This window comes from Larimichthys crocea, chromosome XI, assembly GCF_000972845.2.
Source record: "Larimichthys crocea isolate SSNF chromosome XI, L_crocea_2.0, whole genome shotgun sequence".
NCBI classification, from domain to species: Eukaryota; Metazoa; Chordata; class Actinopteri; family Sciaenidae; genus Larimichthys; species Larimichthys crocea.
In genome coordinates, this window is record NC_040021.1 from 9,925,351 (window position 1) to 9,952,222 (window position 26,872).

The window sequence follows — 26,872 nt, forward strand, 5'->3', positions numbered from 1 at the left end:
TAATTAGAAAATCTGTTTTATCTGTTGGCATTCATGAACCAACAGAAAAATCACTGATAAACTATAAAACATTTGAATCAAACTGAGTTTGGATAAATGTAAAGGCCTACTGAAATGAAAGAAAAGTTAATTCACAGATAAATACATAAAACTCTCTGTCCTGCTGTCTCACCAAAAGCTCACAGACTACTTGTACAGCTCTCTCTCTCTCTCTCTCTCTCTTTCTCTCTCTCTGTAAACACTGGGTGACGCTGTTTTACGCACTGCAATACCAGTCCAAATCCTCTGTATGAGGTGGAAGTTTTTCCTCTTTCCACGTTCAGTAATCTGACACCCAAAAGACTCAGCAGCAGAAGGATGGACCCTTAAACTCGGTTGGAAGGACGGAAGGACGGAACAGTCATCCGACGAGCTCCAACGAGAGGGACCGAGCAGAAGCGAAACGCTGTGCGCAAAAAATAACCCCGTGGCTGCGGCAGTGGAGGAGAGCTTGGGTTGCCTGCGCGTCTCCAAAATTAACTGGCTGTCCGTCTCAAATGATCTCAAAGCGACAAGTTTCACTTTCCACAGGCGGATGGGTGACTTTCCACGGCGCTTTGTGAGGAGTAGATGATGAAGAATTTTAGCAGCAGTCCCCTTCACAGCAACAACCAGACTCCCAACCACATCAGAGAGCGAAACAACAGAAAGTACAGCTTACTCTCTGCGATACCGTTCCGATTTTCCCTGCGAGGTTATGGTTTCTGCATGGCTACGCTGTTCTTCTTCTGTTTCGGCTCCCTTTTTTACCAGCTGAACGGAGGACCCCCTAAAATCCTGCTGGACATCCGACAGTATCTCGGTAAGAACTTTTCATTTTTCCTCTGCTGGTTGAAGCGCGTCATCATCAAAGAGAGTTTCTTTTGAATAAAAAGTTGCCCTGCATGTCTTAGACGCCCTGCTCTGATTAGAAGGTGGAAGACGGTTTATCCAAAATGAAAAGAGAATTTAATTAGACTTGCACCTCTCATTCACCGCTTGGGGCCACAGAGTCCCCTCGACCGCCTTCACCCCGGAAGAGTTATCTTTATGTCCTCAGGTCAGTCATAATCGTTAAACCATCAAAGTTTAAAAAGCTACATGTGACGTTCCTGCAGACTGACACACATTTAAGTAAGAGTCTGCACACTGGCTGACAATATTATATCCCTCCGATCTCAAAAAGCCTCATCTAATGTTCAAAATTCAAATGATTCAGAGCAAAACCTGAAGAATGCGCTCTTCTTCACACCAATATCAGTTCTGACTTGTTGGGAGCCGAATGTGATCTATTATGGAAACAAGAACTTAGCAACTGTTAAGATTGATACTGTATGTGGACGATAACTGACACCTCTTCTTGTACTGCCAGCTGGTGCGCTCCAGCCACCCGGCGCTCATTACGCGCAACTGGCACCCGTGGAACAAGGCGCAATAGTGTTCCAAAGACTGGATTTATGGCTGGTGTTGTGGCGTGTCTCAGGCTTGATGTTTCTATAACTGACACAGTGAAAAGCATGTGAAGTGTTGTGCTAAGATAAGAGGCTTCTGGTTGTTTTCATATCAAAGAGCTCTTCCAATAAAAAAAAATATTATATTCTGAAGGGAGTGCGCTTGTTTTCGTTTTGATGTGATTTGACACTACAGTTTCTGTGTATGTGTGATAAGAAGAAGAAAGTGGTTAAGACGCATGTATGACTGCACCTGCATGGGGCTCTGTGCTGACTGACTGTCTTTGGGATAAGATACATAAAAAGTCATGAAAGGAGGTTTGCGGTTGTGGGTTTATGTGTGCTGCTGATTAAACACATATCTCATTTCTTATCAAAATGTCAATTACAGCTCCAGTTTGAGCTGCAGCTTGTGTGTGTGTGTGTGTGTGTGTGTGTGTGTGTGTGTGTTGAAAGGTGGTTGTGTTCTTACCTATTTCTGAGAGAGGGCTTGAGGCCTTTATGACGTGATAAACATCTGGAACAGAATGAGAGTCACTCACCAAGTCAGCCACTAATCCCATGGGTCAGATTGGTTTCCTGTAGACACACACATGAATGCCTGCACGCTCCAGCGGCACAATATTGTCAAGAAATGATTTTGATTTTTGAAACATAACCACAGACGTTTTCTACATGTGTTTTTTTGCAAAAGTTTTTATCCCAAAAATCTTGTGCCTACCAAATTAAAAGCCAGTTTTATAGCTTTATTACGATATCATGGAGAGCGTTAATACTTTCCTCTAAAGTACAACTTGATTGCCTGAGCAGACACTACACACTACACACTACACACACTGGAACAACATTCACTCTGATGAAACTTTGTGGAACAATTTTAATTTAGGAATTGCAGCAGTCAATGTAAGTTCATTACATCTTAGAGTGATTGCACAAAGTTAATGCACCACAGTAATGTCTCCCACATTGCTTTCACACTTAGGGTCATTCTGCTTCTGAGAAGTGATGTAACACACACACACACACACACACCCACACACACAAGCCTAAGTTATCAGCTGAATCTCAGATGCTGTAAATGCTTTTAGTGCACTACACAAACACACTGCAAATACATTTCAATCTCGGAACAAATAGAGACAAATATATCTATTGCACCGGCATTATCCACCACCACTAAAACATAGGTGGACCACAAGGGCAAGAAATCCCTCCATTAGAAGATGAATGAGCGTCTGGGCTCGCACCTGCATGACGTGATCTTCATTGCATCTCTGCACAGGGTCCCCGAGGGCTTAAGTCTTGTCAAACACTAACTCCTCTATACTCTATCCACTTCTAGAGGGGGTTCCTTATGTAACAGTGACACAAACACACTGTAGCACCTCCGCTGGGATCTGGATGAGTAATCTTCTGTGCTCATTATGCTGCTGGGGCAAGGAAGGGAGTGCTTTGTTCCAGAATCAGACAAGCTGAAAGATGTGACACCATGTTAGAGTAATTGATGAGTCCAGTTCCAGTAATGAGTAATACAACTTTGTTAAAGTTTAAGGAGGGGAAAAAAATGACTTTTTGTGTTGGGCTTCATTGCCCTCATTGTGAAGAAACCTTAGAGAACAGAAATCTGTGAGGAAGGCAGGAAGTTGGAGAGCTCGCTGTGCAGAATATTTGTCTAATTTTGTGACTTTTGCCGGTGCTTTTAAAGACAGTTTGGAGGAAAGTTTTCCCACAGAACTTAATGTTCCATGGATCACCTTCACCCCCGTCAATTTAAAGAGACATTCTCCGTCTCCATCTTCATTCTACTTTTTCTGTCTCGGTGTCATAGATCGATGACTGGAACGGCTTGCCGGGTGAGTCAGGAACTGAACTTCCAACAAACTGTACGGAGGAAACTCCTCACCCTACCGACTGGAATTAATGAGAAAATAAAGAGGATATTCAGCATTGATAATCCTCCAATGTATGTATACTGTATGTGTATGTGTGATGGGCAGGCTACCAGCCTCTTATAAGCATCCAGTGATTAACTGATTTATTTGCCTTAAGCTGACTTGTGTTACTTTTGGCTGCCCTGTGCCAAGATGAAGGTGAGGATTCCTGGTGGGGTAAGTGAATGTGGGTGTGTATGGGAAAGAGAATAGTAGGTTGATTTTGTGCAAGTGTGTGTTAAGTGTGTGTGTTTCTCTCAGTCAGGCGCACTGTAGAGGGAACAGACCCTGTTTTGTTTTGGGCCGGTATGGGGAGGTCGCTGTTTGAGAGAGTGTCACTCAGCATATAGCTGCAGTAACTGGAACGTGCAGTCCTTTAGAACTGGATCGACAGCCCGCTCGCAATTGAGGTGTCTCCCATCATCCACTCTCTCCCTCTCTCAACCTCTCTTTCTCTCTCATACATACTGATGTTACCTCGACCAATCTGGCTACTTTGCTAAAAAGCATCTATTTTGAGTGATGTGTCAGTGTGTGTGTGCTTCCCTGTGTGAATGCACAATCACACCTGACTGTACCTCAGTGATTCCCCCTCCAGACGTTTGACTTGGCTGTGCTGGATGTTCTCTGACTGAAAAATGATTAAATTCTTTTGCTTAGAAAAGTGGACGGCTCTGCTGTAGGCCACCCCGACTGCCCACAGATCACGGAAACCCCCCGACGTGGAGCTAAACCCGTGCTGAATGACTGGATTAACTGTGATCAGTAGTCAGTTTTGGAATCTTTTTATAGCATCTTGCTTCATTTCTTGTTAAAATATTCAAACAGAAATATGAGAGAAAATATGAAAGCATTTAGTAATCACTGCACCCTGCCAAAGTCTAAAGCCTGTGTTTGGCTCTTTCTCTCTCTATTCACACACACTACACATATAACTTTGCAGTGAGATTTCAAATACTAGCGGACACTCAGTGCTGTCATGAGCTCAGGGAATGTGAACGAGAGGAAAATTTGTTTCACAGCTCTTTGATATTGCACGCCATCCTCTCGTAGTTCCTTGGAGCTACAAAACAGACAGAAGGATCGAGAATTTTTCTCTGTTCTCTCAAATCTTCCAGTTATTGACAGGGACCTTCAGGATTAGCCAGCATGCATGGTGTGCTGAATCCTTAGACATGCAACGATATCCGTTTAAGGACTTTTAAGTGCAGATGGTGTTTGTGTGTTGTTACAGCTCTTTATCCTCATACCATAAATCATAAGCTGTGAACAAACTTGTGGAAGTGTCTCTCGCTAAAACACATTAAACATCGCTCTCCTTCTCAGAAGAACTCTGTAACCTTAAAACAGTCGCACTCATAAATTCGACTTGCCAGGAACTGACCGGTAAAGTGTTCGAGCTGTAGACTGCGAGGCGGTGTTAGGGATTAGACAGGTATGTGTGGACACAGAAGAAGCTTCAAGGTTATTTCTCTCCTCCCTCCAGTTTCTGTTTTTATTTACAGCAGTGCCGGCCAGGAAGTGGGTAAAGAGCAAACTGATTAAGTGAATTCAAATAGAGTTTAGTTTGGCCGGTGACCACTTTGTAGAAGAAGTGCTAGAAATAAATAGAAACATGTATGTAAAAAAGAAGATGGAGAGGGAAGACATGCAGAGAGGGAAAGTGAAAAGTGAGGAAGCCAAGACAGGACTTGCAAACCTCCAGACTGATGTGAATAATACAAACACAGTACACTCACGCTGTGCCTGACCTCTTGACAGACAGACTCAAACATACAGTGAGTGTTGCACTTTGCTATTCGCGAGTAGAGACTGATAGACTGATACATTGCTGACCCTTAAACCCTTCAGCACTGCTAGATCCACTGTTGGGACTATTTATGCAAAGGTGCATGTACATTAGTGCAGAAAAGCTTGAATACAGACAAAATCTAAATGTTTTGAAATATGCCGTGCAGAACAATGAGACCTATACTATGTGATGCATGCAAAATATTATGTAACATATATAGCAATATATAGCTCGTTCAGAGGAAATGTAAGAGTAAAATGTTATGCTGTTATAGTATGGTATAAATAACCTTGAATGCCAGCAGTAAGAGTTACACTGACATAATCTTGATTTAAGTGAATTTTTGTCCTGATAGGATGTCTTCATCTTGAGTAAAGCAGACATGCAGACATTGTTTATCATCCTGCACACTTAATAATCTCACACGACTGCAGTATGTCATGAACATGTATCTTTTTCAGGGGAGTTCCATTGAGAGCAATGGTCTCTCTTTCAGGAACGCCATGATCACATTCACTCCTGGAAGCCGTCCAGTTTAACCATAGTCTGATCTGCTGGCCACTGAGCCGCTCCACTGGAGCAGTTAGGGTCAAGGGCCTTGCTCAGGGGCACCTCAGTTGTGGTAATGAGGAAGGGGCTACTTTTCAGCTTGCCAAACCAGATTTATCCCAGCGGTCCAGGGATCTGACCGACGACTTTTAGGTCACAAGCTTCTCTAACTGTATCTCCATGTATCTGCCCAGTGCAGCCACAGTGTTCTCAGTATTGTGGTTAAATGCCTTGCTTAAGGGAAAGATCACAAGGAGGGAATGGTACTTATTAACTTTCCCTCTATTTGCCCAGCCTTTTGAACCAGAGACCTTTTAAGTCACAAATCTGTTCTACTAACCTCAAGTCTGACCTGCTGCCCTCATTTGCTTAAATGTGATTATAGCACAAGCTTATTAAGTCACGCCTACGTATTCTACGCCGGTGCACACAGATACACATACTGTAGTGAGGAAGCTGACACACAAGCTACACATATGCTAAAGAGCTTTGTTGAGCGAGCCAGACATTTAAGTGTGATTTTTGGAGCAAACTCTCGACTCTATTCACACCAGTACGCCCACTTCCTGTTAAAGGATATAGAAAAAAAACAAGGTGTTTATTTCATCCAGTCATATTTTGTTGTTTTGAAACTGACAAATTTAGTGTACTGACTCTTAATTGGACCAAAGTGACATGAGCCCATGTTTTAAGGCAGTTCACCAGAGTGTCAAATAAAATGAAAATCAGACAGATGATGGACAAGCTGTCACTCAGCATTTTGAAATGACTAGCAGGGCTGTCAGGTGTGTACCAGTCTGACTCGGGGGTGAAGTTAAGTCATGTGGAAAACTACTTAAACTGCCCATTTCTTTGTGCAGTGTTTGAGGCAGAGGTGGCAAACCAAAGTGCAAACATACAATTTAATACTAAAGGCAGCTGTTCCAAGATTATCTCGTGTTTAGGGGGTGAAGATAGAATAATATTTTGCGTCCATCCAACACCTCCAGCTGACAAGACTCATTAGGAGGTGAAGGCTGAACAACATGACCTACTTCCTCTTTACTCCCTCCACCTACAGTATGTTAGACCTCATGGAAGTGTCAAGGAAAACTAAGCATTACCTTCGACAGACCCCAAAACAACTCCTAACTGGCGTCACATCCAGCCTAAATGCCAAAACAATCAGACGGCTTGTAATTCCCTCTGGGTTGGTAAAACAAGCTGCCTTCCCTGCTGAGCAGAGGCTAGCCATGCTCTGTTTATTTACCTGCTTTCCGACATACATGCCAGCTTGTTAATTGGGCTTAGGGGTCAATAAAGGGATAATAATTCTTGTTTTAATGGAAAACAAAGAAAGAACGACTCGCAGTGCTCTGATTTTATTTGGGAGATTAAAAACAAAAGGAAAATAGAAATTAAATTAATATTTCATGATTGTTAGAAGCACTTTGTTGCACATATGGTGAATGGATTAGCATATTTTTTTGTTTTTGTTTTTCATGATAAATGATGTGTTCCGTATTGTCTGGGTTTTAACAGTCTGAAATAATTTGAAAAATAGCATCATCTTGACCCTGTGATTACATAATAGAAGCAATTAGCATTACCAATTAGCATCTCCATGCCTCAGAGGCTCCTATTGCCCTCTCCAGAGAGACGGGCAAACACTAAAACAACACAGAGTAATTATCCTCCATTAGTTCATTTGTTTTTTACCACACAAAAAGAAAGCAGATGGAAAAAAAAAACAAAAAAAAAAACACCAATGCGCCAACGCTGTTAAACTGCGACTGCCGTTCAAGGCTTGCTGAGCGATGATGGTTGTAACTCCAGAGAAACTCCCAGATAAATTTGTGGCCGATGGTTTGTGACTTGATTTGTGTGCTGTGCTACTGTGCCGCCTCTCCTTTTGACAAATGACTCATCGTATTAAGAAATACAGTGTAGCGGTCGTAGAAGCTCTTTTTCTGCAAAATTGGAATGCGTTAAATACGCAATAATTCACTTTTAAATAACATTGTAAAAGTTTGACAGCGGTATTGTGCATCTTATCTCTTTGAACCCCCCAAAACAACCTCATGACATTAATACATGGTATTAATATTTGAGCTTCAGGTGTGCTTGTAAACCTATTTTTTGGACTACAGATTGAGTGTTGAGTGCTAAGATAAGCTACCCATCTGCTGCTTGTATTTAACACATATGGAAGTTGAAGTTCATCTAACTCCTTGGAAGGAGAGTATGTGTACTGTATCTGCCAAACTATTTCTTCAATTAATAAAAAGACAGGAGCATGCTATCAATCCTCTCAACTTTTGGCAGTAAAGCAAGTAAAACGTATTTCACAAAATGGCTCTTTCTGTAAATGCTGTTATAGGCCAACTTTATGATGTGAAAGTGAGTTATGTTCCATAAAGCCCTATACTTGAGTCTATTTATCTCAGCCTTTTGTACTCCATACACTAAAGAAAACATAAAACATCAGCTCAGAAGGGGGTTGTATTTAGGAACTTTGTGCTGTTTTAAGGAGTTGCCAAGAACACTGATGATGACTGGTTGTGGTGGCTTTTATGTTAGCTCCTGTGGTGGTGCGTGAATGGGTGGGTGAGTCAAGGCCCACAGCCACTGGGTGGTACCCTGGCTGATTCTTGTAAGACGACGACTACGTATATCCCATAATTTAAAAGATCAGTGCCAAGATAAATAGAGGTCCTGTGAGAAAATTAGGTGTCCGCTTACAACATGTAAACTGAATGCCCTGCCTTAATCAGCTCTGCCATGTTCATCCAAAAGGAGGAGACCTCTAATCTTAATCCAGGTCCTTTCATGAGAGAATTTAAAACAGAATAATTGCTGTCTGCTTTCTGAGACATGTTGATTTTTGGAAGAGCTTTGCCTGTCCTCGTATCTTTGTGCCCTGGTGTTGTCAACCTATTTTAGAAGTTTCTTTGCTTACTTTGGCAAGTGTTGAAGCACTCCACATTCCTCTGTTTATTGCCACAGAACACCCAACATGTAGAGCTCTTGTTTCCGTTCCATTGGCCACATACACACTTGCCATCAAACAGCAGGTCTGTGGTCATACAAGTTAAACAATTATTTTCCAATTTGATTCAACGACTGGATTCTTTTCCCTCAGAGTCCAGAGGGGCAAACACATAGCCCAAAGCCAAGTAATTGGTTGTTATGGGACTTGTTAAGAAGAAACATGTTACCGGGTGGTCAGAAACATACCTTGTTCAAGGAACTGTGCCTATCTTTATTCTCAGCGAGTTTACCACAGCTTTGTCTGTTAGCCTCATTGCATGGCAATGAAAAAATATATAGAGGTTTAAAATAGCAGCCTTAAATATACAGCAGGGCAGATAGAGCAGCAATGCCCAGCCCATGTTGTAAAAACCACTACGTGCTGGTTTAGGGAAATGTATTGCCTTGCACTTCAGTTCAGCTGAGTTAAAAGAGAACAAAGAGTTTTTCTGCTGTTTTACAAAAACTGAGGCCATTTGTAAAAGTAACGTTCTATATCAAAGTAGATCAGGTCCCTTCAAAGCAACCATCATGGATATTTTACTGTAACAATAGATCACATGATTATTTTCATGTGAAAAGGGTCAGTTGTAGTGATGAACCCACAGAGAATTATGGTATCACCTGACTGTGCAGTTAAACTTGGGTTGTATGGATCTTTAAGCATCTTTTAACTCATTGGTTTACTAGCACGCAACTTTACTGTTCACCATCGCTGCTGGCATTGTATCATTTAAAACCATAAAAAATGTACCACTGAATCTAAACTCTGTCAACTCTGGTTTGGCAGTATGTGCAAAGGAAGCGCCATAGCCTAAAGCTATGGTTAGTTGTCATGCCAAAGAGGAAGTCAGTCTCATAAAGTACGTGGCCTCGATAGGTATGATAAGTGCCGCCCCCCATCCTGATGATTGAAAATGCCTGTGCTGCGTGTACAAGCATAAACATGTGCACATGCACTGGTTCACTTAAGGGCGTTTCAAATTATGGTAACCCTAGTTTAAAAATATGCGAGTGATTTGACTTGATTGCCACTGATTGTGCATTTGTTATAACTTAAAACAAAATTAATGGATATAATGCTACAAATAACCATGCTAAACTCTCTTTCATTCTGCTGTCTTTATTCATCAAATACTAGATCTTGTTTTCAGGTTGTACAGGTAATCCCCACAATTGCTAAATGTTGTTTTGCCAGACGCCACGACTGAGGCCCAGGGGCAATGTTAGGTGTGGGGTGTTTCAAAGACATCAGAAGTTGCCTTTTGTATAATACCAAAACACAGATTATAATTTTCTGTAGCCTTCAGCCTTCATGATTATGGGGGTCTTTCATCTGCTCTTCAGAGACCTGTTTACTCCAAAAGCCCCGTACATAAGATTTAAAAGACCACGTAAATTTGGCATGTTCCTGCTTAAACTTATTGGTGTGTGAGTGCTTGCATATACTGTATACGCAGTTAAAAGTTCCTTAGTTGGTCTCTGATGAAACGTAACTGGACTCTGATTAATAAAAGACCATTACATAGTGATAAAACAATGTTTCCATGAAGTCAGGAACTCTGGAGAACTGGGAAACACACACACACACACAAACACTCACATTCATGCCCCCTCAGCTGCCGTTCAGCACTCATAAAAGATTAACTTGTTTCATTGATAATGTGCAACTGCTGCAATACTTCATACATTCCATTTCAATTTCAGCGCACTGCAACATTATCCTCGGTTCAGTCTAAGAGTTGGTCTGTATGCGTATGTTACAAGAAATACACTATTCACACAAGCTAGAAGTGTATTTATTTTTGCTTAGAAAAAGATAGCTTTTACAGAGCCACTCCACGTATCTGAAGGCCAAGCTAAATAAAGAGGAAAGCTACAAATATGTTGGCTAACCCCTCCCTGCCCCCATCCAAACAAAGCCTTATGCAACAGGTCTTTATTCCTGCCTGTCACTCAGAAAGTCAAGAAGTAGTAGTAGTACTGTTGCCTCGCTTAAAAATGTTCACCAAAGGCATTGACAACCTTAACAGGGATACATCTGACTTATCATTATATTTTTCCTGCTTGCTGACACCAGCTGCCAATACTCCACCCTACAATCCATAATCTCATATATGATAACAGGATTTATAGTCAAATCTGATATAGATTAATGGCACTTTTCTTCCTTTTCCTTTTCTTTTAAGACTGGAAAAAAAAACTCCCACACCTTTTCAAAATCCCTATTGCACTTTGCACAGCATTTAACTTCAAAAGAAGACATTAAATCTTATTGCTATTATTATTAGAGTACAACAGTGACTATCCCTAGAGATTAAATGTATTTCATTTGGCTTGGGTTGAGACAGATTAATGTATTGATGGCAAAAGAAGGGGGGCGGCTGCTCTGAGGACAGCTTGAAAAGCATTTTTGAAATGTTCAGATGAAATGTAGACGTTCCCCGCGGAAAGCAAACCTCACCTTGGCCAAACCTCACACCTCTGTCTTAAAATGTGCTCTCCTTCTCTGAAACCCACCTTTATCTCCTCCACCGCTTCTCTCTGTCTTTCTTCACGACCCTCTTTTTTTACGCTCACACACTTTTCCCTCAACATTGGTCTCTTATGTGAAGGCATAGAGTGCAAAATGTGACTGACAGCACATCATACCGGCCCCAAAAATGTGAGGGTTAGTGCTAAAATCCACATCCTGCCATTACCTGTCACACTTATGAAGTCTTCAATATCCAGATTTTTTTTTTCGTCATGTTTACCTTCAAATCCTTCTGCTAAATCCGCAGCAGAGATGTTCAGTAGTGCTACAGCTCTAAGCTGCATCCATAACCCTGTACAAATGTTCTCGTCCATCAGAGACACCAGATTTTCCAGATGTTTTGTAGAGACACATTGTGTAAAAGCAACACAGTCCAAATTTAACAGAGCCTTTATCCAAGGACACACAAACAAACGCCCAACTTCCAAGAATTCCAAGAGTCCTGAGGTTCCTTTTTCTCGGCAGGGGATTGGTTAAGCGGAGGAGTCAGCGGGCGTGGTTAGTGGTGTTAATTACATGGTTGGAGAGTGATGGTTGCATTTGACTAGTGTGTGTGTTTAAAAGAGAGAGTGAAATTTAAAGGATTCACCTTAGTTACTTTGCGACCAACCATATAAGTTCAGGAATGTAACCCACCACTGTACGCTGGTATCTCTTTAGACTTTAACAAGAGGTCAAAGGTCATGTTAGGACCTCAGATAAACCCAGTTTGAGGTTAAATGGGTAACTCAATAGTTTGGGGCTGATTCTTATACACATAGTGCTGCTACACCCCTTAAAAAACCATCAGTTGTCTGGCCTGGTTCACTGGCCCAGATCCTGGTTGTGTAGTGTTTCCACTGGACTGGCCCAGAACAACTTGCCTGCTTCTTGGCCCACCAGCACCTTCCTGCTGCACCAGTCTGGCTTCGGACTGGACCGAATTTTGTGCCAGATGGACCTGCCTGTTCTGCAAATCCATCAATCACTCTGGCTGAAAGCTGTTCTAATTCTTTACCACAAACTCTCACATCAAGAATTGCCACACTCTCTCTCCCACTGTTTACCCAGCCTCCGTTTTCTCTCTCCGTCTCCCTCCCTCTTTTTTCCATCCCCATCTGTTCCGTCGCCACTTTCCCCCTCTACATCTTCCTGTCGTGTATATCTTCTCTCACAACACTGTATTATTTTTCTCTCCTCCTCCCGTTTCCTCTCCTGCAAAAGTCTGCACAAAACGTCCACTTCAATTATTTCCTGGACAGCAAACTCTTGAGTGTACAGATCCAGCCTCAGTGTTATCATGCACACTGCAGCGGACGTGTATGACACAAACACACACGGATACACACAGAGCCATGCCACTGGGTACGTACGCCATGTTGTATTGCCAGCTGGAACGTTTGTGTCTTGGTATGAAAACTATGTGTGCTGATTACAGTCTATTAAAATGTGCTGGAAATTTTGATGGCAAGATTTATGTAATCTGTTGGTTGCTGTTTCACTGTCTGTGGGAAAAAATGTGCTTTAGGGAACACATAGTTGACTACAAAGTCAAAATACAGTAAAAGAAGAATAAGCAGACTTTGTAATAATATTGAGATAACAGCCTTTGGGGATTATGAATAAACACTACTGTCCTGTATGCATATTTTTTAATGTTCTTTGTTCTTTGTACCTCATTCATCTCTCCTCTTCATGGCCTCTCCAAAAAAAACAAAAAGTTATTTAAGGACAGCTACTACAAAATTTGAAGCCAACATCATCCATCTTCTTTATTCAAGTGTCTTTGAACCTCTGCCTTTCATTCTGAAGATGACCCCCAACAACATTTTGCTCTTTTTCTTGCATGTTTCATAACAGGTTGTTGTGCGTCGTGGCTCTAGCATGTAGCTCAGTGTCGGGCCTTGTCTATAATTAGCCGTTCTGTTCTAATGAGGTGTTTCTGAAGGGGTTGAAGCGAACCGCTGACCGCTGAGCTAGCGTAGCCTAGCCCACATTGCAAAATTAAAGAGAGACCCGATCCTTCAAGGCCACGCTTAGCTGGAGCCTGCACTCACAGACGACAGCCCAGCGTGCTTTAGTGAGTAGTAAACACACCAAACTTTTAAGAAAAAAAACATGAGGATGAAGTACATTTTTGTTTATTTCTGGTGTTATGATGAACCATGTTGGAATTATATGCCTGGTGTTTTCTGTTAGTGTAGTTAAACAAAAGAATCCGGAGCTGCAAGTATATAGAAACATGTGGAATTCAAAACACAGTCAATTAAAAGTAATAAATTAAGCTCAATTAAACAACTGATTGACTAACAATCCAAAAAAAAATTCTGTAACTTGCCACTCTACCAAGTGGTGAAGGTAGTACTCAGATCCTTTACCATAATTACCGATAAAAGCATTCAAAAATACTCTGTTACTTATTAGTAACTTAGAATGGAGTAAATTCCATTGCCTCAAAATTATACTATACTTATATACACTGATTCAGACTCCATAGACTGTGGTGTTCATGTTGCTGTCTGTCTATTTATAAGAGTAAAGTATCCCAGTGGCTTGGTCTAAATAAAGGGGTTGAGGGACCAGCAGAAACTAGGCCCACATTGGTTATTCTTCCCACAAAACAACTCCCAGCTTTCCCGACTGCGTTACCCCACAGAGATGGAAAGCCACACCACTCAAACCAGGCTTTCGAGGAGTCCATGTGTTCTGCTTCTGTGCTTCAGGATATTAAATGTTTCTTGGAGCAACAGGTGGAAAACTAGACCGTCCTGTTTACTCATTAGCCAGATGTCCTTTACTTTTTGACTCCTTTTATCTCTTCTCCCCCTCTTTATCTTCGTCTCTCCTTTTACTTTAATGCCTCTGACAATGTCATCTCCCAGACTGGAGTCTTAACGAGTGGGGCCGAGTCTTGCTTGTATATTTATAGGTAGAGCTAAAAGCAGCATGACACATTGATTACAGGCCAGTGCGGACTGTCTGACTTTGTGAACTGTGAGCAGCAGCATATGGACAAAAATGACCATGAGTGACCACAAATACAGCTGGACAAATGCATACGAAGTGCCGTTGTGTGGTTTAGTGCTGACGTCTTTAGAATGTCAATGACATATTGAGGTTTCAAATGTAACTTGGATCCAGCTCTTACCAAACCAATGGGTTTTAAAATTGGGTGTGGATGCAGTGTAGTCTTCATCCTGGCGTTGTGATATTCAGAACAGGGTACATTTTCACACCTCCTTTCTTAAAAAAGCTGCAAGAACTAAATTAATACATGCCAGTCACAGACCATGAATGAATGCTCGCCAATTAAAGCCAGACTGCCTGACTTCCATTTAGAGTTAATCATCGTAGCTGCCCTCACATGACAATGAGCTGCTCATCAGATGGTGTTTATGAATGAAAGCTAGTTATTTTTTGCTGCGGCTCTCTCTGTGAGTTAGTGTTTGGCCTGAATTTGAAACCGTGCCCACGTTTCCGAGAGGCCAGTTAAGGGTGAGAGAGTTTCCCTCACCTTAACACCATGGAGCTCCACTGGCCCGTATTAGCATGAATCAACAGCGTCGGCGTGTGGACACTGTGTCTGTTTGCCTCTGCCTTGCATGCATGTGTACAGTAGCTATATACGTGCGAGAGAGAGCGAGTGTGTGTATGTCGGACTCAGCAGGGTGCCTGTTATGAGAGTACAGTACAGGGTTTCAGTGAGCCGCTTCTAACCAAGATGTGATAAACTATATATTCCCTAACAGAGCAGAGGCCAAGGGAGACTTCAAACCTTCAACTCTACCTCTGAAAACAGAAACAGCAAGAAGGTCTACACTTGGCATCCTGGTGGTACTGTAAGGAAACCCACTTTATGAAGAAAATTAGGTTCCTAATGACCCATAATAGGTGTATATTTCTTCATCACTTCTCCTTTAGGGCTTGTGGTTTGGGTTTGGGTGCCAGAGAAGTGCTGGACAAAAAAGCGCAGGAGTGGGCGAAGGAGAAATGACCCGAATGAAGTCATGCTCAGAAACTTGCTGCCTGCATGTGTTGTGTCAAAACAAATGGCCTAGAAGTGAAGATTTAGTACTGATCTTGACCAAAAAAAAAAATCAATGTATTAAGGGAAACTTTTGCAAGGCTTTGTTTTGCTGCGTCATCAACAACACTCACTTTGTCAAAAACTGAAAAGCTTAAAAACCTCAAATAAAACCGTGTCTGAAGGCAAGAAACATTTTGGTGACAAAAACAAGGTACTATATATATAGATAGAAAGATAGGTCCTGTATTTCTTAAGCATTGTACATGTTTCTCAGTGCTGGTATATTACACATTCAGATTGTGTGACAAATATATTTATACATAAGCTCAGGAAATTGCCTTATTATATACTGGTGTCAAACACCAACATTAGTTTCCAGTGTTTTTACCGATATAGCATGCGTACAACTGCCTTAGATAGACATGCACCCTGGGTATGAATCAGTCTTAACCAGGCTTTACTTATCAAGTCACTTCAAATCTTGCATAACATCTAGTTCTAAAAGCAAAGCTGCTTCAATCCCATTTATCTTCTAGTTGTTTTTTATATTTGGACATGATTATATTTGTTGGCGGTGGTCAGTATGGTTTCATATTGTGCATATAAATTTGATTCATTATTATTATGGACTGATTTTAAAATACCCTGATTGTTGCTGCAGTTTGCAGCCTGTTTCGAACGCCTCATCTATAAATACTCTTTTACAGTGTTCTTGGAAGTGCGAGCTGCCATCTGTTGTTTATTGCTCGATTGTTGCTCTTTGCTCTCGTTCTGGCCACTGTGGTCCAGTGAAGTGCCAAACGCCTGTCACTGCATTATCACCAAACTGTTCAAACGTTGTCACTCCATTTAGATTGTTCACTTCGGTTATACGAAACATTTTTATTTCACTGACAACGCTTTGTAGCATAGGCTGTAAACATGTTTTTGATTGCGCAAGCGTGATACATGATACCTCAACTGCTATTCGAAAAGTTTGTTAAACTTCTCGTCTTCCTCACTGGGGCAGATCACCGGCACTGACATGTGCTCAACACATGGCAAATGCACTTTATTTGGCACCTGATGAGGGTAGGGAAAAAATAACGTGTAGGGAAGTGTGTGTGTGTGTACGCACATGTGTGTGTGTGTATGGAGTTTCAGGAGGCACTATGGTGATGTCATGGGGTACAAGGTGGTCTGCTGCAGACGCACATCCTGTGCCTTCTGGTAACGGGCACTGTAAAATGTCCTTGCACACATTCACACTCACACACACACACACACACACACACACACACATTTCTTTTTCTCACATGCACATATGCACACACAAATGCAGAATGTTTTTCTCTTTCTGCCTTTACTGTTACTGTTTCTCCCTCCTCTCTCTCTGTCTCTCACTCTCTCTCTCTCTCTCTCTCTCTCTCTCTCGCTCACACACACAAACTACATACATATCCTGAAAGAATTGAGTACAAAACAAGGGCGTGGCAGCACCCTCGTCCAGCAGCAGTCTAACCTGGCACTGGCCAGCACTGCAGACCGAGATGGAGCCTGACAGCAGTTTTCATCAAATGAGTATTTATGTAAGCAATGATGCAGACACGGAGGCCAGCGTTTCTTCTACGACCCGTTTTGCAATTAGTGAGAGGTTTGAGGTTTCACGGACTCTGGACGCTCACACATGCTCAGTGACACAAAGAATGTGCCGTGTGCGTGCACATGGAGATGTTTTAAATGCTTTTCTAAATGCACATTGTAAATTATTACACATACAAATATGAGGCATACAGACACTGGCATCTGCACAGCACTGGTGTGTATGGAAAACAGTCAAAGGTGGAGGTGGAGAGGGAGAGTCATGGAGTTTAATTCTTCCAAAGTTCTAATTAGGTAAAAAATCATCATAATGATGATGTATTAGGGCAATTAAAGTAAAGCAATTATCTCATTTAAATAATTATATGAATATTGAACACTTATGGAAAACTGGCATTTGGGCATAATGTATCTTTGACAAGTGTTGGCTTGGCGCCTGGTTTGATTTCCTGTCAGCAGTGAGTAGAAACATTTCAGACTGTACTTGACTTTCTGTCAATTTATGCTGAATGTGTCTATTTATAAAATTTCCATTGCTTCAGTTGTATTTGAAATTTATTGCGGAGGCAGATTCCTACTTTGTTTTATGTTTTCTTTTCCCCAGCTCATGTGCTGTTGCTTATCTATTTTTGCTGTCACAGAGTTATACTTTATTTGACCAACTAGTATTTACTATTTCCACAGTGACTAGGAATTGTTGGCCAAATGAGGTTTTTGTTATATTGGCTGTGGCTCAAACACGTTAGTCTAATATTTTTAGTTTTTTCATGCTGCGGAACTTCAGTTAATGTGTCTATTTGTCATATAATGTTGTAAAAATAGATTTTTGTTATTTTTTAATACTGTTATATGGACAAAGATAGATATTAATACCAAAAGAATCCATTGCATTACTCGTACATTTTGGTAATTGACAGCTAGTGATAGTTCCTGACTACAGTATTATACCATATGTCTGGAATGGATCATCCCTGTGCTGAAATCACACCTCTCTGTTTCAAACAGGACAGTCCTATAAGGGTCTATTGTTGGGGCCCATGAGAAAAGTAGCATACTTCAGTGGACCACAGTCACACATTGTGTGGAGCTCTCACTTTTTTCCCCCTGTGGAAATATTTTATGACATGGTCTCAGTTTTTGACAAGGCTGTCCAGAGAGCTATTACGACTACCAAACTTTTTCTGGATTCCTGGAAGGCTTTCATTCCATTCCATCATTTCACCGAGCATCACTCCTCCCGTCCTTTATCGTACACTCTCGCAAACCTTTATTTTTTCTCTCCTCCTCCTCCTCCTCCTCCTCCTCGTCCTCGTCTCTTCTGACCCTCACTCCAGTGTGAGACTTTGCACCACACAGGCTCTCTTTATGCAGTCTGTTTGTTCTGCAGGGCCAAGCTGCAGCACCGTCCCCGCCAGTGAGCAAACTCTGATAAGGCAGACAGAGATGGGATGTTAGATCTGAGACGTGAGGCATCACAATCAATAGCGCTCTCCCTCTCTCTCTCCTATGAACGTTCTCTGAATGTTCTGCGAATGTTCTCACGCTCACACGTGGTTCACACGTACACACGCGGACACACTGTTAGGATTAAAGTTCTGTCGTAGCTCATCATAACAATATACAAAGGAATGCATGTATTTCTTGCCATCACCCATAAGACGAGGGACTTTTTCACAGCTGGATGAACCCCTGAGTCAACACTTCCTGTCAGGAAGTAATAAAATCCTGTCACACTCCATCGGCAGTTTACTGCTTTATTATTAAAGCCCTTAATCATCATTTTGTGTTGTAGGTGAATTCCTTATTTTCAGACATTTCAGGAATAATCATATTTTAATATAATATTGAAACACCTGGCTTAAAATAGCACTTATTATAGTACTTGTTTATATTGTCCTTAGTCCGTGTGCTGTTTGAAACAGTACTAGTATATATCTGTGTGTGCATGAATCTGTGTTTCCTGGTGGAATCATTATATTTTTCTCTGCTGAAGGGATTTCTGGCCGTTGAGGAAGTGCTAGCTGCCAGATAGTGCAATTCATCTTCCTCCGCTGACCTTCCGCAGAGGGCTCACAAACTGATTTGATAAAAATTTGTTCCTGTTTCCTTCTCGGTGTCTCTCACTCTTCCCCCATGACTTACTTTCTTTTCATTTCCTCGCCGTTGCTGTAGACTACAGCAGCTGTTTTTCCGTGAATCCGCTTCTTCTGTCACATGACGAACCCAGAGGAATTCTGGTTCTCTATAGTAATTCACTGCTTCTCTCTGATCCCTCCTTCATATCATACTTTTTGTCTTCCCTCTTCGCTCCACTGCTCTCATTCTGCCTCTTTTTCACTTTTCCACTCAGAACTTTATCCACACATCCCCACGCAGGCTCTCACGGGACGTGGGGCAGCAGGTGATTTACATAGCACAACACAGACGTTCTGCATGTGTGCAGCCATGTCTGCCCCCCCCCCTTGTAGTTTAGAGAATAAGACAGAGGGAATAATTTGTCAAGGGAATAGTTTGACGTTTTTGTAAATCGACTTATTGACTTTCTTGAGAAGAGTTGAGTGGTGTTGATGTTGTGAAAATCAACACTCTCATGTGTATATACTAAATATGAAGCTGATTAGTTTAGCTTTTCTTTTTTTTTTTCTTTGAACAGACCCAGGGTAGCAGTTGACCCCTGTTTCCAGTCTGCTAAACTAACTGTTTCCTGGCTCCAGCTCATATTTAGCAGACAGACATGAAAACTCTCTAGAAAGCTAATAATTGTGTTTGCCAGTATGTCAAACTGTTCCTTTAGCTTCTGACTGACTTTTTTTGTAGCCTCATTCAGCCTCCTCACAGATGGGATTCACATGTGCGTCTGTTCCATGCGCGCATGTCCTTGGCTGTGGGGTTAAAGCTTGCCGCTCTGTGCGACTGTGATAGAGCGCATTGCGGGTCGTCCAGATTCCAGGCTTTCTCGGTGGCTACATGCACATCCGAGCATGAAACCTAAAACAAGCAGATAGCTGACGCTCGCTGTGAAATCACCCACAGTTGGGGGAAATCCTGCAGGTTTAAGACTTGTGAAGCATTTTTTTTGTTTGTTTTCGTGTGGAAACAATTCAACATAGAAAAGTTCTTGGCATGTAACAGCAAGGGTTACTCATCGTTACTGCTCATAATGGCTCCTTTTTAGTTTGTTAAAAGCCGAGGCAGAAAAAAAGAAACCTTCATGGCTAACATCATGACAGGCCAGCAAAACTACAAAATACATGTTCAGATTTGGTTCACCACCAAACCTCTAAAATATCTGGTTTGATGATGATTGTGCAGCTAGGCATGAGTGTGCATCCAGCTCTTTGTGTGTTTTTCCAGATTTATCCATAGCATGTCTCATTTGTGACTCAGCAGTATCACAGCTGAGTCTTAAAACAAGGGTGTAGATTGTTTGGAGCTCCTGCAACCGCCATGATTAAAGGAGTTGTAATAACACAGTGTAATCCTTTTTTGTCTGTCCAGTTCCTGCCTTGTTCTTGCTTCTTGCTACCAGTTAGATCGTAACATGAGCTGGTGATGAAAAAAAGGTTGATACATATAACAGGGAAGACAAGGACCGGCCTTAGAGTCATAAACAAGCTTGTGTTGCAAAAAAGAAAAAGCTTGATTTAGCTTGGTTGAGGCATGAGGCCAACGGAGTTGTATTGTAAACAAACAATTAAAGCAGGGTGTTTTTCAAGCTTCTTTTATAGAGGCAGAGCCGCCTGCAAAAGAGCCAGAGATATTACAGTAAAAAAATATTATATTATATTATATTCTAGTATATTATATTATATTATATAACACAAGATTTTTTTACTCCATACCAATGCATTTACAAAACAAATCTCCAATTTCACAATTATACTTTTATATAATTACAATATATTACTTGATGTTTTCCGGTTATACTCAGCCATAGTCAAAGCCAATTAAACAACTATTTCTTATTTATAAAAAATCTGTATGACAGATTATAGCTAATTGCACAACATCTCACAACAAGGCAACTACTTAATTTACTCTTCCAGCTCCACTTGTGTATGGCACAGATGTTACCGGTGGTGATTGTGTGTAGCTGTGAAGCGCAGCCATTTATGCACGACGTGTTTCCACATCTGCCGTGTGTTTTTTGAGTTGAGAGCTGGTGCAAAGCAACAGAGCCCGAGTAGTTGCCCAGTTGTGGTTGGTTTAGTTGTGGTGGCTGTCACAGTGTAACTGCTGCTGTTGTTGTTGGTGGTGTAAAAGGGTCTACCATTATTTATGTCATGAAAGATCACCAAAAATTCTTGGATTTGAGTTTTTTTTAATTTCATTCAAAACATTTGCTGTCTTGTTTTCTGTTTATACCATATGTCACCCAACACACTGCCGTGCTTTAAATATATATTTTACCCTCTGTCCCTAGCATATTTAGCTATTCACAACATTTTTTGGTGAAATTACCCCTACCCCAGTTGACATTATTGTTTATTATCCAATTTTCTTCATCAGTCTAAAACTAAGACTCAAAAGATCCCCTCCATTTGACTTCTTTTGTAGGGGTGTATCTGAAAAATCCCTGGTCAGTCAAAATGGCCACCGGCAGACTCTTTACCCATAAGGACAGACTAGCAAGACAACTGGTGTCGTGCCCACATGTCCACAAGCCGAGACGAGGTATGTACAAACTGCACAAGTACTCCAGTGCTCTCTGAAAGGGAAGTGACTCGTCCAGGATTAACTAGAGGATGCAGTTCAGCAGAAATCCCTGACAGTATCACATCCTGTGAAAGTGTCAATACATTTTCTGTTTCTAACGTGATTTTTTTTTCATTCTTTGTGGCGATGTAGACCTTTTCACCCACAGGATATCTTTTTGAAGAAACGGCATTCACTGTGTTTATTACTTGTACTTTGACTATCTGGCATCAGACATCTATTAGGGGTTTCAGCTGTTTGCCCGATTTTCTACTTCATGGTTCATTTCTTCATTTCAAAGGTACCTGATTTTAAGTCGATGCTCACAGACTTTGTGACTGAGCCTGTCAGATAGAGTAAAGTCTCACGAGGTCAAGATTTATGCTTGTTTTTGTGTAGAAATCATTGCAGAAAAAAAGGCAAAGTCACAGTGGCCCCATGAGCGATGCCTCAATGTACTTCACTCACCTAAATTAAATTGATTACAATGCAGAAACACCCTGTTGCATGCACCCGGAGAGCGCCCCTCACTCTGTGCTGTGGTTCTGAAAGTGATGGAAATCCTCTTTTACCTTCGACTTTAAATTCAGGAATCCTGCAGCAACGAGGCCATTGGGTTTTTTTTTAAACAGGTGACGCTCCACTGCTCCTCATGTGGTTACTTTGCATGCTCAAACTGCCTCACTTGATTTCATATACACTTTGCTTAGCTTCATTCAGCCTCATCGACTGCCTCCTCAGACTTTGAGACTTCCAATGATACATCCTGTAGATAAAGTAACTTTGCCAGAGTGCGAAATCTACTGATGGTAGTTTGAGAGTGGCAGTTCAAAGTGAGTTGTTTTCCGATTTCATTTTGAAATGCAAATAAATACAGTGAGTGATCAGCCGTCATCTCGAAACATGAAAGATTTGGTTCTAATTTGTTCAGTACATCAAAGTGTGTCAGTTATGAATTACATAACTATTTATGGGTTGTCATATGACATCTCTGTCAAGTACAGCATCAGCCTACTGGCATTCGCAGATGATTTTCTTATTATACAATCCACTTCTGTTTCCTTCTTCCTTAACAGAAGCATTGGGTATCATTAAGCTTTTACTTTCCTGTTCCACTAAGTATGTCTTTTATTTTTGGACTTTGGCCGCATGGTCACCAGCGTCATGACTGCTTTGCTGGGTCATCAGTTTAGTGGTACGTCCCTGTCGCACAGTATACACGGTGGCAACCACTGGTTTCCACAAATGACATGCTGACAGTAATCCTGACATCCTCCAATCCCTGCGCATCTGTATGCATGTGTGTGTGCTCCTATTCCATTTCAGTAACCAAAATTTTAGGGGAGCAATAAGTCCACAAATTAGTCTCCCTACCAGGTTTTGGACATTTGGGCACCTGCAATAACAAGCAGCAGCAGCAGCACAGCTTTTATATTTATATCACAAAGCTGTCTGACCATTGTTGATTCTCGAGTTACTGAAGGGTGATGTGGAGCAGGGCGTAGTCCTGATGGAGACCCTGACCCTTAGCATAACTCCCTTCTGTAATTAGGTAGATGGGGCAAGTTACGGGTCTTAATAGAAGGGCCACTCCCTCACTACAAATCAAAGGGTTGGGTGACCACACACACACACACACACACATTTCACAGACACACAAAACCGTGTACATAGCCCTTACACACTGACTTTGTTTTCATGCACTCTCTAATATGGCACAAATGTTTAGGACTGTAGCCGTAGACGTGTCTAAGTTTAACTGGGCGTGTTTGACACAGCTGGGTCAGGCAGAAGTTATGTAATTTTTTTGACTGCAGAGCAGACTGTCATGAGACATCAATCTATCCAAACTATTCCACTCGTTTCCATTCTCCACTCTGTTTGTGTTTGTTTTAAAAAGTCTCTATTCCTTTAACCGTAGCGACTTGAACACACCTTTTATTCTCTCATCATCGTCTGTGGTAGATACACATACTACAGCAGGATGTGGTTAAAGATGAGAAAGTTTAGTCTTCACATTCTGGATAACCTGTAATCTGGTTTCACATACTTGTAGAACATTCCAGGGCAGGAACCCTGCAACCTTCCAGCTTTCCTTTGAGTCGTGTCCCATAGCAAAGCAAATGCTCCTTAACTTCAACACTGCGCCTGTCCTCTTGGCCGTATCCTCAGCAGCCATTCCTGTGTGGTTTTTCCGCTCCCACCTCGGCCTATTCTGGGATGTGTTCTTTCCTAGGCTCTACTTAGCTAGGTCGCCAATTTCACAAAGCAAATGAAATGGTCTCAGCTCTAAATACATGTTTATGAACATCCCAAACTTACTGTAACATTCCTGAAGCAGGCCAACACCAAAGGGAAAATTCCAGAACTTGTTCTGGGATGATTTGGTCAAAGCCTAATGAGGTATTCCTGAATAAATGTAGAGAACGCTACATTACAGTTTTCTATGGCCAATCTTTTCTCAAAATTGATACATTTAGAATACATTTCTTACAGACCAACGCTATGTTTTTCCTCTGTGCCAAAGAGTATATATCCTGTCACAGCATTCTACTCAAAAACACTTGTAACTTTTGAAGACTTCTTTCAGCATTAGCATTTTCTCTGCCTGGCTCCAGACCAGAATCGCTCTCCACAACTCTTTTTTTTTCAGTAATTCAAAATCTTTCAGTTTTTGTGCTCAGTGATGCCTGTTTGATGGAAAGAAACAAAGCAAATCAGGGCTTTATAGGCATGATTACCACTGGCACTGCCTTCTCCTTGTGCCAGAGCCAAATACAAATACAGTGAAATTGTACAAGCGTTGTGTGGATGAGATTGACGCAGAGGTGTGTTAACTAATGTGGTGACTCATTGGTCAAGGTTGTAATTTTCTTCAACAAGTTCCTAGATTGGAGCTTCCTAATTGGATCCTTCTCTTGATTTAAATACCAGTTAGTGCGCACATATTAAGAATATACATGTTTGATTGTGTGATAGTGATTTGCTGTAGTGAGAGTAGAGTTATGGAAAATCTGTGGGAAAATCTGTGGGTGTTTGAACGATTGGATCCCTCACTGGATTTACAATAATTAGATCCTGTTGGATTTCTTTTTGATTTATGCAGAAAATAACATCTTCTGCAATAACCAGCTTTACAGGGTTTTCACATTTTGATCTGCCAAATAAATCACAGCGCTTAATATTTCAGCTTGAAGACGTACTGTATTGGCTTTTAAGTGGTATTGCTTGCATATGTGATTCAGACAGTCATAAAAAGTCTTGATTTGTGGACAGAACTTATTGTGCAGATCATAAGCTTTTATTTGCTCAACAATTATTCTTAATTTAAAACAATCTGTTATGGGGGTGGAAATAACATCAATTTACAAAATGTCATCCCTGAATGTCACAGATTTGAACAATACCTCAGTCTGCTTCACATATGTTTGAGCAGTTTTAGATGTTTTTTTGGTTCACTTGTTTTTGTTGTTTTAGACATCTCTGGGGAGCAGACACTGATTGGAACTAAAAAGCACTGTTTCATGTTGTCCATCTTGCTGTATTGATTAGATAATTGTATTTGGGAATGGTTATGCAGCTGCTCTTAGCCAGGGGCGAGCCCATGGATCTTGTGACACAGTAATCCAATTAACCATTTAGCTACATGCCTACGCATACCCACAAGCCAGTTACTTTCACTCGCACGCACACAGATGCCCTCGTTTACCTAACCATTTGTACTCTTGACCATTCATGTGTGTATATTAGTATTTATATAAGAATGACAAATTAAAAAAGAGTTGGGCCATCAAATGCCACCTGAACAGCTTCACAACTAGATATAAAAAATCTCCACTGGAGAGACTGGACACGAATCTTCCAAAAGATCTTACCTACTTTGGTGTTTTGATGATCAAGACACTACTCACACATCGATCCAAAGTCTCTCATATGTTCTCATGCATTATGAGACAATGGACCCCTGGGCACAGACGTGTAAAAGCCCCCAGGACCTTATACCTACCAGTACACCCGCATTGTTCATAGTTGTTTTGCAGGAACCTTAAGTGAAGTTCTGTCGTTGGTTGAAACCGTTTTGTTAATTCTGGAGATAAATAGACGCTGTCTTAATCACTTTTTCCAGATCTACAATGACACATCGTTCCAGCAGCTGGTCTGCTTTCAAACATGTTTAAATGAAAAGTTCAACATTTTGGAAAATGCACTCTTTTATACGAAGAGATAGTTTGATATCACTGTCACGCAACCAGGCGAGCACAAAACACTGGATGGCAACAGGATGGCTTTATCTAAGAGAAAATCTGGTTTGTTTAATCTTTGGGGTTTTACGCAAACTTAATATATCTGTGTAAAAAAAAGAAAAACTGATGTGCAGGAACTCGCTGTTTTACAGGGGGTTATGTCTCTATCTATTTCTTGTTCAGACCGTCTCAGTAATTCTCACAGTAGGTGTTTAACTCACTTGATATGTGACAACGTTGAGGGCCAGAGCATAAGATTCACATTATTTTCATATTCACCCAACCATGAACCCATATATCCTTGGAACATTTGCATTGGTTATGTTTTTTAGGTTGTTACTTTAATTTGTCACAGATCTGTAGTATATATTCATAACTCACTGAAAGGAAATGGGTAAATGCAGTCCTCGTTTTGAAGGTCATTCCTGTGTGTTTGAACAGATGGTGCAGTGTAGGGTGCAGAGTGAAGTCATAGTTACTGTAGATTAGTAATAAATCATGTAAACACAGAGGACAATATAAATGAAGCCATAAAATACTTTTTTTGTGTGCGCTGTGGCCTGTTTTGATGTTGCCAGTCTTGGAATTTAAAGATTTCTTAAGCAAGCCAAAGAGTCCCATAAAAGTCTCATCCTCCTCGTTGATTTCTAACAGGGGATCAGAGGACAATGGGGTTGAAGAGTACAGTGCACTGTACAGTGGCTCTTTTAAGTTCATATTGCGCTCAGTGGGTGGTGGGGGCGGAGGGCAGCTGTCAGCTTTTATGAACCTCGCGCCCTGGAAAAAATGAGTTCCATTCCCCTATCCAAAAAAACGCTAATGAGAAACACACATGGTGGTGGGGAGTGGTTGGAGGTCGCGGGGGGGCGATGATAAACAGAGGAATGACAGAGGAAGGAACAGAGATGTTTGCCCCTCTGCATCCTCGCCCTGACATGACCTCAAATGCCTTGGAGAAGCGCTGCAAACACACGCCTCCCTCAGCATTCCTTGGGAAAACCGTGTAAGGCCATGAAAGAGAGACAAAGACTGATGCAAAGATAGAGAGAGCGTAAGAAAC

At 41.4% G+C, this 26,872-nt stretch overlaps 1 protein-coding gene across 1 annotated transcript in view; it reads left to right on the top strand.

The window, feature by feature from the left end:
• The first annotated feature begins 215 nt into the window (after window positions 1-215).
• usta (uronyl 2-sulfotransferase a) overlaps window positions 216-26,872 on the top strand; it is a 52,371-nt gene continuing 25,714 nt past the window's right edge. The window contains exon 1 of the mRNA XM_010734712.3: window positions 216-841. Within this exon, the coding sequence (XP_010733014.1) occupies window positions 610-841 (232 nt within the window). The 5' untranslated portion in view covers window positions 216-609. The remainder of the gene's footprint in view (window positions 842-26,872) is intronic.